This window comes from Balaenoptera acutorostrata, chromosome 8 (genome assembly GCF_949987535.1).
Source record: "Balaenoptera acutorostrata chromosome 8, mBalAcu1.1, whole genome shotgun sequence".
Lineage (NCBI taxonomy): Eukaryota > Metazoa > Chordata > Mammalia > Artiodactyla > Balaenopteridae > Balaenoptera > Balaenoptera acutorostrata.
Genome location: NC_080071.1, coordinates 26,583,304 through 26,596,028, shown reverse-complemented (window position 1 = coordinate 26,596,028; position 12,725 = coordinate 26,583,304). Strand labels below are relative to the sequence as shown.

Sequence of the window (12,725 nt, the reverse complement as noted above, 5' to 3'; positions counted from 1 at the left end):
ATTCTTTTCCTCTTCTTACTGCTTTAGGCTACGGACGCCAACATCATGTAAAATAAGGGTCATTATCATGGGTATTTTTGATTCATTTCTTAGTTAAATGGAAATGCTTCCAAAATTTCCCCATTAATGAAGATATCTGCTATAGTTCATCAGTTTAAGGAAGCTGTCTTCTGTTTCTAATTTACAAAGAGGTTTTCTCCAATCGTGAATTCAACATTATCAAATGTTTTATTTTATATCTAGTAAAACAATTACATAGTTTTCTCTTGTAATCTGTTAATGTGGGAAATTATATTTATAGTTTTTTGGGGGCTAACCCATCCTTTCATACTTGGGGTATACTCAACTTGGTCATGATATTGTTAGCTTTTTCATACACTGTTAGCTTCAATCCATTTTATTCAGGATTTTGAATCTATATTTTTTAGTGAAAGGGCTATAATTTTCTTTCTTTTAATGTACTTGTATCAGGATTAAGATTACTAATTTTAAATATTTCAAAACTGTAAACTTTGCATGAAAAAAATACCACAATTTTAGAAGAAAGAAGCTGGAAGAAGATATGTATAAAATATGTAACTGACATACAGTTGGCCCCCCAAATATACAAATAACTCTTACAGATCAATAAGAAAAAGACTAACAATCAAATCAAATGGGCAAAGGATAAAAAAAAATGAAATTAACAAAGAGGATAACCAAAATATTTAATTATATTCATTAAACATTACAAAAAGATCCTCAACATCACTATAGATTAAGAAAATACATATCTATACAATATTTATATACCATTTTAAAGTTCATCACAACATCAAAACTTAAAAAGAAACTAAGTCCTGATGTTAAAAGTGCAGAGCAGAATTCCATGCCTGCTGGTGGAAATATAATTGGGGCTATCAATTTGTAGAGCAGCTTGGAAATATTTAGTGAAGTTGAAAATATGCATGAACTACTTCCTCATAATTCTACTTCTAGAGAAACTGTCATTTAATATGCTCCAGAAGAGTAAAAAATTAGAAACAATCTTAATGTCTTTCTGTAGGAGGATGGCTAACTGAACAGTGACACAGATAAAATGAATATACTGTATCTGCATGAATCTATATAACACATCTTGAAAACAGTATACTGGGTAAACAACAATAATGCTAGGAGGAAAATAGTGCCGTATGGGACCATCTTTGTAAATCTTGAACATACTCAAATCATTGTTATATATCATTTATGGCTACAAATGAATGAATTAAAATATAAAGCATGAATACAAAAGATATACACAAACTTCATGAATTGGATGAGTCTAGCAACGTAGGGAAAGGAATTTGGAAGGGCAAAGGGGTTTCTGTTGTGACATTAAATGTTTATTTTCGCAATTTGAAGAAAATATGACAAAATATTAGTATTTGTTACTTTGATAGTGGAGAGTATATGAAGTTTACAGTTCTCTTTAGGTTTTTCTGTTTTTTAAATGCTTCATAATTTTAAATAAATGTTTATGAAAAAAGAACCACTTGAATTATTTGATAAGCAGATGTTGTGTTATATTACCGCTCTAACTATCCTTGAAACTGTTCTCTATGTATTCTGTCTCTTTGTGATTGAATATTCTCTGGGCCTGCTTCCTCACCTGTAATGTAAGAGGGGTGAACAGATGGTCATTTCAGATTCTTTCTAGCTCAGATACTCTAAGTGCCTTTCCTTCCCCATCCCCTGACACCCCATCCCGCCACTTTTTTAAGGTTCGTTACCTGACTCCATCTTCCTTTCCTTTCTCCAAGTCTCCTTTTCTGAAAAGTCACCCGGAAACATTTGACCAAAGCATGCTCAGTAATCAAATTTGCTAAAACTCGAGAAAAGTTTTTTAACAGTTCTACATTTTCATTTAACAGTCCTACATTTTCATCTGTCAGCTCTGACAGAAATCGGTGTAGCGAGCAGGAGGAGGTAGTAATAGAAAAGATGCTCCATGGGAACAGGTGTGCTAGTGCGTTCTTACCTGGACGTCAGACTCCAGCCAAGGAGCAGCTAATTTGGTAATGGACTATAAGGCCAGCTTAACTCTGTACAATCTGAGCAAGTCAACGTGGACGGAACATATTGTACTTTGCAGCTGTTGGTTGGGTGGGAGGCGAGGGGAGAGAGGCCGCAGCTGGAGGTTTAAAAAAAAAAAAAGGAAAAAAAGGCGAGGTGCGGGGAAAGAGGGCTGCCCGAATCAGAAACACCCTGTAGCGTCTCCGCCTCAGGAGGAAGGCGTATTCGGCAACCTCCGAGGGAAATCGCCTCAGCCGCGGCGTCCAAGTGAGCTGGGGCGGCAGCCCGCGCAGCCCGCGCAGCTCGCGCAGCCCGCGCAGCCCGCGCAGCCCGCGCAGTCCGCGTAGCCCGCGCAGCGGAGGTGGGGCCAAGGGGGCCCGCGAAACCTCTCCACCCAACTCGCCCGCCGCGCGCTGACCCCGGGCTTGGAGGTCGCGGAGAAGGCTGTTCCGGCGAGTCTAGTATCCGCGCCCGCGAACCTCCCACCTGCCGAGGACCCGGGTGCAGCCATGGGCTACCAGGGGCAGCGGCCCGTCATCCCGCCACAGGTAACGAGACTGGGGCTGGTTCTGAAGGCAGGTCATTGCAAGTTTCGTTCACCCTGCAACAGCGTTCAGCTACCTTCACCCGGCGTCTTGATGTAGCACCACAGAAGGTTCTCCAGGAGAAAAAAGAAATTTTGCCTTGATCTTTTTTTTTTCCATAGCGGGCACTTTTCAATATAACCCCTTTAATTTCACAAAAATCACATCCTTTGCTCTCTAAGAGATCCTAGAGTACTAGGATTTCATGCAGTAGTCCACGAACTTGGCGCAGCTGTAATCAGGACATTTTAGGATGGAGTTTGTTCACAAGCTCTGTTTGAATTACTAGATATTGTTGTTACTCTATTATTATCCTCATTTTCTTATCGTTATTGGCATTAGTTATTATTATTACTAATATCACGTTAGTCTCCTAAATTGCGTATTTGTCTTACAATTTTCTGAATTTTTGAGCTAGTTAAATATTTATTTAATTGCACTTTTATATACTAAAATAGAGCCATCTAGATGACAGAGAAACCCTCGTTTCTGAACATAAGCACAAAGGGAAAACTTGTCGTCAGTCTGCTGCTGTTTTTAATGTTGTCAACTCGATTATAGGATCTGGTATAATAGGTAAGTTTTTTTTTAATTTTCAGTGAAAAGGCCAAATTTAAGACACTTATTATGTTGCTAGTATTCATAGGATAATTTTAAAGGAAAAAATCTTACATGATAAAATTGGTAATTGTTTTTCATAAAGGCCTTCCTTTTTTTCCAGTGTAACAATGTGCACACATCAGTCTCTCTTATACTAAAAATGGGGTGGTGATTCACACTCTTTCCACGTTTGAGAGCACCCTCCATGTGTGATAGATCAAGGTGGAGCTGCAGATGGGAGATTGCTGAATTTTTTTTTCATAGGCTGCATGGTCAAGTGATAATGTTACCTAATTTACTTTTTTCCCTGTTCCTGGAGTGGCCAACCGTTACTTGAATCACCTTTCTATAACCTTCTAGAGGTGTAGAACCTCCAGATACTTGCAAATATTGGAGATACAAAAGTTTAATGTGAAAACATAACAGTCGTGAAAAATCAAATCCACGTTAATATTTCCTTACCCATTTATAGAGTGTTAAATTTTAAAGTACAAACTTATTATGATATATCAATTGTAAATATAATTTAATCAATAAATAGAAATGGTTTTTTAAAACAAAGGAGCCAAATAATCAGGATCGAAAGAAATGAGCAGCTCATATTTTCCCAATTTGAAGCAAAGGAAAAGTTCTGAAAAAATTAAGTGCGTTGCATTATAATAATGAAGGCAGTTATTTTTTCAGCGCTTTTGTTATTTGAAACATCCAATTTAAGAAAAAGCAAGGACAAAACAAAATCCTGCAAATACGCATTGAGAATATTACTTTTTCCTGTAAAGTTATGACATTTTAGTCTCAGTCACCTGGATTGAGTTACTTTTCTTAACTTTCACAAGCTGATGTATTTCTTGATTTTACTTTCCATATACAGGCAAATTGTTTTTTTCAAATGGTAAATAAAACGTAGGAACCTGAGACAAAGTAGTAGCAAGTAGGCGCAAAGACTTTTTTGAAATTCAGCCTCCATAGAGGTGTAGGCCGAATTCCAGAGTTAATTCCTGATATGAACACTTTAAGCTGATTCACATCAACTTAAAAAGTACTTCTTAATTAGGCTCAGCAGATTTTTGAAAGGGGAAAGTTTTCAGAGAATAAATATTTTGGGTGGAATTATTTTAAGTACATTTTATTTTACATGTTTCATTGTCCATAATCTAAAATTGCCCATTTCCAAAAAAGATTCATAAGAAATAACATTACATACTCCTTTCAGCTTTATAAAAAATACTTTTGCCTTCTCATTTTCCTCTCCTTTTCCTACGGAGTTGCCCATTTTGACCCCAGGGTTGGTCTTTCTTCATATCTCATAACCCTTCTATACTCTTATTATCATCTCTGCTTTCCCGGCCAGCACATAAGGAGAACTCTGGGTCATTACTCTCCACATATTGTACGTCATATGTCCCCCTCACCCTGAAGGGAACATTATTTGTGTGAACTGTCATCTGTTTTTCATTTGATGCTTTCTTATTCTTATTTTTCCACCTCATAAACTTGCTCTCTTGACATGCCCTTAACTGACAACATTTTATTCTGAAATAGGTATTAATATGCTAACATTTAATTTTAGTATTCATATATACTGTTTACAACTATGTCATATAAATATGTCAATTTACTTAGCCTATTATATACAGAAATTGGGGGAAAACTTCCGTGTTTCCATATGTTTTATTAATGTGATGGGTGGGACATTTTATGTTTTTTCTAGGATTGCCTTATTCAATGAAGCAAGCTGGCTTTCCTCTGGGAATATTGCTTTTATTCTGGGTTTCATATGTCACAGGTAAAATACTATATAATTGCTTATTCCTGCAACTTAAATTATGCAATGACTGTTTTACACAAACACACACACACGCCCTGTAATTGAATTTCCTAATTAAAAAGTGCATCAAAGAATCCTAAAGAATTTAAACATTTATGTCTGAGGAGATTTACTTTTCTTGCTAATCCTCTGAACAGATTAGAAAAGCATTATATAGTACCAAGCCTAAATCCTTTTCATGTGCCTTTTCACTTTATGCCAAACGTGGTAGATAGAGGAGTCACTTTAAAGACTGATTAAGGCCAAGACCGTACTCTGAAAATGCAGACATCAGGGATTCCTTTCCCACAAAAACCTCGGGCAGGTGCACACAGATGAACAACCTTTTTGAGCTCTGTTTGTGCAGGTGGCACCAAGAGCCCCGGTGCTCGACCAGCAGGGATCCCCACGCCCTCCCCACCTCACCCTGCCTGCCCAGCCTCCTGCCTGCCGCTGTCTTCAATGAGGGCAGCAATAAGGTGCTTCTGTATCACTTCTGTTCTGCTTCCCGCTTTCCGTGTAACATGTTCATTCACACCCATTCCCCCGTCTAAGTGCAGGCTTTACAACTCCTAATCATCTTCTCTTCCTGTTGTGAGGAAGAGAAGATGTCGTCCCCCCAGTTCACCTCAAGGCAAACACAAGGTCTTTCCTCTACCTTAGTATCACTGTGAAAGAGGCAGCAATCACAAACAGACACCCCCTGCAGTGGTTGCTGCTAGGGGGCTGCTAGATGCCCTTTACCAGTTAATACAAAACACCTCAGCTGTCTCCTGCTCCAGAGTGGCGACCTGGGCCTTAACAGTATCACCTTCCTGTGAGGTTATGAACCCCAGCCACCATTTCCCCAAAGACTGACTAACGGAAACCCCAAAGCTGTCCTCCTTGCCTCCGGGAGGGACCAACGTGCCGGGCAGTTGGAGCTCCAGACGCCACCACTGCAGGGCTTGGGCTGCAGCTGCTCTCCCCCGAGATCAAGATCGAGTCCTCGTGAGCTGTTCCCCTGCCCTATCTTTTCACTCCCCTTCTCCTAAGAGCACTCCGTCAAACCTCTTGCCCAAGAATCTCTGTCTCAGCTCTACTTCTGGAGACTCTGACTAAGATGCCATCCCTCATAAAATCTCAGGCTTCCAAAACCAGCCTGTAACTCAGCTGTTTTTCCTCAGGCTGAGGAAGAAAGTAAAGCATGCAGCAGATGCCAAAGTAAGAGCTGCAGAGGCCCTCAACTCCCTTCCTCCCTGCTTTCTTCTCACCACCCACCACTCCCTAAACCTAAGATGCTTTTAGCTTCTACAGCTCTTAATTTGTAGCTTAAGACCCATAATTTAGTAATGTGGAATCTGTGTCTTTGTGCTTATTCGGAGTTGCTGGTGTTTAAAAAGTGTATTTTATTTATGAGCACATTTATCACACTAAAAAACCCTATTCGAGGATTTACGCTTGTCGTTTTTAATTTCCTGTTTTCCAGTCAATCAGTACTGACAAATAATTTCCTCCCAGGCATAATAACCATGGCTTAAGTGCATTATGAACATGTACACACATTGTAAACCAGTAGACAGAAAGCATTTAAAAACATATATCACCTAAGGATTCAATCAATAATTGAGGAGAATGAATAGTTTCTTAAAGCCAAGTCACGTTATGCATACATAGATCATAATGTGAATAACTCTCTCAGCTGATGCTATATGTAAACCTACAGCAATGTCTGTGAGCAGTCCTTTGCAAAGTCATATATTGCAACTAATCAGTGGAAATTAGTTACTCAGTAATTTGGCTGCATGATGAAAATCCTTAAATAATTTTGATAAATTAAGGATGACCACACAGACAAAAAATAGACTGTGATTCATTTTGTTCCTTAATTAGGCTTTTAAGAGCAAAATCTACAAGTAGGGTTATAATATTGAATTGTTCTTTAAATTGACACTGTAATTATACAGTTGTTTGTCTCTACAATTATTCTTTTGTCTTTTTAAGGCCTTTGTCTTTTTAATGAGTTATGTCCAGTTCAACAAGTAGTGTTTCTAAGTTCTGTTTTCATGTTTGTGAAATGTTGGAGAACAAGAAAGAATTGTAAATATTTACAACAAATGATTTTATTTTAATTTACTTTAAGGTTCTCATATTTGTTGATTAGAGTAAAATAATTTTTATTGTCCAAGTATGCATAATGATGTAAAAGAAAATTTTCCTGTTAAATAACATACACTCATTCATGGATTATCTAAAATTTGCATACAGTACATTTAAAGGGAGATCAAAATGTTATAGTGATATTTGAGATTCCTAAAACTTTTGAGAGCTTTATCTATAGCCCGTATAGCATTTGTTATTGACTAAATTCTTAGCAAATTGTTACTTTTAGGCAGTACATTTTGAACTGTTATACAATTCAGCAGTCTCATCCCAAGCATACAGTTCTTCACCAAAACTTTACAACATCTATGAAATTGGTTACCCCCTGTTACTCCAGTCCTCACTGATTCTCTTCCTTGGCCAATAAGTTGCTATTTAGTTTTCCTGCCTTTAGCATGTGTCTTTTGCTTTCTGATCCGTCCTCCATATTACTGCAAAAGTTATCTTTATGAAACCTCAGCCTGATCTGATATTCCCCCAGTCAAAACGTTCCAAGACTCTATAATGACAACAGAAAAAAATTTATTGCATTTAAATTCTTTAAATGGTTCGGCCGCAGTCTGCATTTCTGGTCTTATCTCCCACTAATATGACCTCTCTTTCACCCTGTCACCGACACTGCCCTGTGTGGGACTTATGTTTTAGCCATTCTGGACTATTCCATTACCCACATATAGAATATACCTTCACACTGACTTCCCATGGGTAGTCCCCCTGCTTGACATTTTTTTTTTCTTCTCTACCTGGTGAAATCCTGTTTATCGTTCAAGGCACTACTCAACTCTTTTGTGAAGCTTTTCCTAGTTTTAAACAAAGGATGTAGGATGAATTACTATGTCATTTGTGCTTGCAGAATATTTTTAAATATATTTATTAAGTCATTTATCTCATTAAATTTGAATCAGGTATATAGACACCTAGCAATCCTGCTTTATTGATCACTGATTCATTCAACAGATATTTACTTACACTGCTGCCATTATAACAATGATAACAATGATAGTATAGCAATTATAGCATTATTCCTGCCCACATGAAGCTCACAATGTAGTATGTTAGGCAGAAAAAAAAACACATAATTCTAATACTTCATGAAAAATACCATAATACAAATATGTGCATGACAATAGGGATACTGGCATTTAACCCAGCCTTGAAGGAGCAGACATGTTTTGGGGAGGAAAAGACAGCTTCACTGACTGTTTATGAAAAAATGTGAGTGAGCAAAGAAAATGGAAGGGATGGTAATGTGGAAATGCAAAAGAGAACTATGTAAGTGATTGAGCCTGGCTGAAGTTATAGGGTTGATGTTGGTAAGTGGAAAGAGATGAAGTTAGAGAGGTTTTGCAGAGGCATTTATGAAGGCTCCCATGTAATGATAATCATTACCATTTCCTGAAGACCGGCTAGATGCTAAGCATAATGCAGCCACTATACTTAATCCTTCTGACTCCATAAAGTAGGTATTCATGTTCTACTTTTTATGGAGGAGGAAATTGAGACTTCAGTAGGTTAACATGATTTGCCCAAGGTCTGCAGTTACTGGCAACAGAGTTGAGATTTTGGTTAAATGCATGGATTCTGGGGCTAGACTACCAGGGTCTGAGTCCTGTCTCTCCTTTACTCTGTGAAATTTAGCAATTTACTTAAGCTTCTGTGCCTCACTTTTCTCATCTATCAAATGGGGGATCATAATGGCACCTACTTAGGGCTGTTGTGATGATTAAACACGTTAATTATACATAAAGCATTTAGAAAAAGGTCTGGCAGACAGAAAGTGTTGTGAAGTATTTGCTAGTGTTTTTGTGGTTGTTATCATTGTTACCATCATTATCATCAGACTCCAAATACAATGTTTGTCCACCACAACACGCAGCCTATAGAAGATAACTAAAAATATCGCGAGTTCTCATTCATTTAGCCTCCATAGCATGCCAGGCATTGTGGTAGGCATTTAAACATCATCATCCTCATAGACTCTTCAAGGTTGGGGTATTGCCTTACTTTACAGATGAAAAGTAAGTTCAGAGTCCTTCATCCAAGAGCCCACAGCTAATAAACAGTTTTTTTTCTGAAAAAAAATTATGAAAAAGAGTTGTTTTTTATCCAGAGGCATCAAAGGATTCCCCGAGAAGATTTTAAGCAGAAAACGTGGTCAGATTTATGCTGTGGTCAGATTCATCTGGTAGAGGGGGGATGTCAAGAAAGTCTTAGTAGGGAGGGGGTGGTGGATGAGAGAACTAATAGGAGTTTTTGCAGTAATCCGAGCAAGAAATGATAAAGGCCTAAGCCCTAAAATAAAACAGGTTAGAGACTAGAAGTGAGGAGATATAGTTGAATAATTTATAATGCAGTAGTTAATGGACTTAGTGACCAAAGGAAAATAGAAGGTGATGATGGATAATGAGAAGTCTAGTGTGATTCTCAAGTTTCTCTTGATATTATTCACAGTTTGGAGAAATATGAATGCAGAAGCAGGTTCCAGAACAAATATATAAATTATAATTTGGACATCTAAAATCAAGATGCCTATGAGGTCTTCAAGGTAAAATGTTTATTAGGCAGCTAGATGTAGAGATGTGGAGTTTTGGAAGAATCTGGGCTGGAGGTACAAATTTGGGAGTTACTAACATCTTTCTGAAAATTGAAAGCATGGCCATGAATAAGATCACATTAGGACATCTTGAAGAGTGAGGAAAAAGTCCAAGAATCCAGGGTTTGAAGAGAGTTAAAGAAACGTGAAAAACTAAATATAAATTGCCCAAAAGGTAGGAGGAAATCCAAGAGAAAGTGATGTCAGAAAGGCCAAGGGAGGATGGTTGAGAAACAAGGGAATGGTAAACAGGAGGAAAATGCTACTGAAAAAGCAAATATGATTAATATTTAGGACATATCAATTGGATTTATCAACTTGGAGCTCATTGATGAACTTGTTAAAAGAAGTTTCAATGAACTGGGGGTGGGGAATCAAGGTGGAAATGACATTGCAATGATTTGTATTTTCTTCTTTGTATTCTAGTACATTTCCAAATAACTTGATAAAAAATTCACCTGTGATGGAAGCATGAGCAAGAAAAAAGAAAAAGCAAGAATCACACCCTCTGTGTAGCTGTGTACCCAGTACAACTGCAGTGTCATTCACTAGGTGTTCAAAAAACATTGGGTTAAATGAAAGAGACTTTTAATTATATATTTTCTGTATATTTGTGTCTTCAATTTCAACACCAAAAGTGGAACTTGGGAATTCTCTGGCGTTCCAGTGGTTAGGACTGCGAGCTCTTACTGCCAAGGGCACGGTTCAATCCCTGGTCAGGGTACTAAGATCCCACAAGCCACGCGATGCGGCCAAATGAATAAATAAATAAACAAAAAGAAAATTGGCCATCTCTGTTTAAAAAAAAAAAAAGTGGAACTTAAATCTCTAAAATGTAAATTTCAAAAAATTCTTAGAGTGCTCTCTTAACTATAATAATAATATAGTAAAGTAAACCATAATAGCTATAAAGTTACTAGTTGCACTTTGTTATAAAACAAATGATCTGACTCTCCTAAATCTATTTTTTGTTCTGAATGCTTCCAGCACGTTTTATTCTCGGTCTTCACGTGTTGAACGCCTATGAGATGTTGGATTACCTACATTCTGTTGCTTGGACAATTGGGCCACGTCCTGTTAATAGTCGTCGCACTGGTTAGGTTAAGAAAGTAAAATGGAAAATTGAAGCTTTAACTCTAGTCTGCATACCCTCATCTGTCCAGTTTATTGCATGGATATATGAAGTCTATTTGCATCTCGATTGAAAAATATATAACTGGAAACAGTACAGTTTTATGAAAGAGAAAGTTTTACGAAAAGAAAGTAAGACTTGCCATGCTAATTTACTGTAGCATTAAACTCTTCTTTAAAGTTCTTTTTTTCTTTAAGTCAAAACACTGAAAAAAAAAATTGTATTAAATGTAATCTGACATTTGTTTAATGGTTATTTTTGCCACAGACTTTTCCCTTGTTTTATTGATAAAAGGAGGGGCCCTCTCTGGGACAGACACTTACCAGTCTTTGGTCAATAAAACTTTTGGCTTTCCAGGATATCTCCTACTCTCTGTTCTACAATTTTTGTATCCCTTCATAGGTAAGGATGAATGTGAAATTGAATATTGTAAGTATTTTCATAAACAGCCATTTCTGAATAAAATAGTTTTAATAGTCATTAAAGAATACCAGTAGTTGAAATATTTTTCACATTAAGTGTTTATCTTTAGCCATTTTTCCTTGTTTTCTGTTCCTTTTGGTCAGTTTTCTGAGTATTTCATTGAAATAAAGTGAGCGTGATTCTCACTGAGTTAATGCTTGTGATTCCCTACTTTGATGAAAAGTAGAATGATAGATTTCTTCTAAGGCTAAAATTTTTTTGAAAACCTAAGGATTTGTGGAAGTCATGTCCAAGGCCAACATGCTATTTAAAGTTTGCACCTAGCACTTCTTAAATAAGCAAAATGTTAACGTTCATCAATGGCCAAATTGACTTCATTTTCAAAATTAGTAATACAGAAGCTATTGTTCAAACTAGTTTCTTTTTTTTTTTTTTTTTTTAATGAGGATCTTGAATCAGATGCGTATGTTTTTTTTTTTTTTTTTTTTTTTTGATTGATTGATTGATTGATTGATTTTGGCTGTGTTGGGTCTTCGTTTCTGTGCGAGGGCTTTCTCCAGTTGTGGCAAGCGGGGGCCACTCTTCATCGCGATGCGCGGGCCTCTCACCGCCGCGGCCTCTCTCGCCGCGGAGCACAGGCTCCAGACGCGCAGGCTCAGCAGTTGTGGCTCACGGGCCCAGCCGCTCCGCGGCATGTGGGATCTTCCCAGGCCAGGGCTCGAACCCGTGTCCCCTGCATTGGCAGGCAGACTCTCAACCACTGCGCCACCAGGGAAGCCCCCAAACTAGTTTCTTTTGTCTCTACAGAAAGCTAAGAATATATTTCTCCAAAATCTTACTTTTTCAAATGTGATATTTTGGAGCCTTGACAGTTTTCTATTATTGTTCCTCACTTTGAGCAAAATATGTGTTCCTAAAGAGTATTTGGAAACTGAACTTTAATAACAAAACAAATTGCATTTTAAATGACTACCAAAACTCACTATTATTTAAAGATGTTCTGGAAAGAATCAATTTGTGAAGTGAAAATCTTTTTGTAATACAAACTAATATTCTCCCACAAATCTGCTGTCTAGTTATTTTTAAAGTTGTACATATTTGTAATCACAATATATATTTGAAAGTAGACTATGCCAGTATTTGGGAAGTGATAACTGATTACTTTCAAAATATTCAAGATGAAATATGTGATGGCTTGTTGGTGACTGTATTGTTTTAATTATGTGTTTAGCTATGATAAGTTACAACATAATAACTGGAGATACTTTGAGCAAAGTTTTCCAAAGAATCCCTGGAGGTAAGTCAGTATATTTATTTTATATAGTTTTTCATAGTTAATGTGATTCATAATAATTTAAAAATAAAATATTTGCAAGTGGAAGAATTGGATGACTTCAAATATCCAGTAAT

At 37.2% G+C, this 12,725-nt stretch overlaps 1 protein-coding gene across 1 annotated transcript in view; it reads left to right on the top strand.

Annotated features, from left to right (window-relative positions):
- Positions 1 to 2,489: 2,489 nt before the first annotated feature.
- The window catches only part of SLC38A11 (solute carrier family 38 member 11), a 51,859-nt gene continuing 41,623 nt past the window's right edge, over positions 2,490 to 12,725 (top strand). The window contains exons 1-5 of the mRNA XM_007183201.2: positions 2,490 to 2,582; positions 3,077 to 3,194; positions 4,930 to 5,004; positions 11,160 to 11,294; positions 12,547 to 12,612. Of these exons, the coding sequence (XP_007183263.1) occupies positions 2,544 to 2,582; positions 3,077 to 3,194; positions 4,930 to 5,004; positions 11,160 to 11,294; positions 12,547 to 12,612 (433 nt within the window). The 5' untranslated portion in view covers positions 2,490 to 2,543. The remainder of the gene's footprint in view (positions 2,583 to 3,076; positions 3,195 to 4,929; positions 5,005 to 11,159; positions 11,295 to 12,546; positions 12,613 to 12,725) is intronic.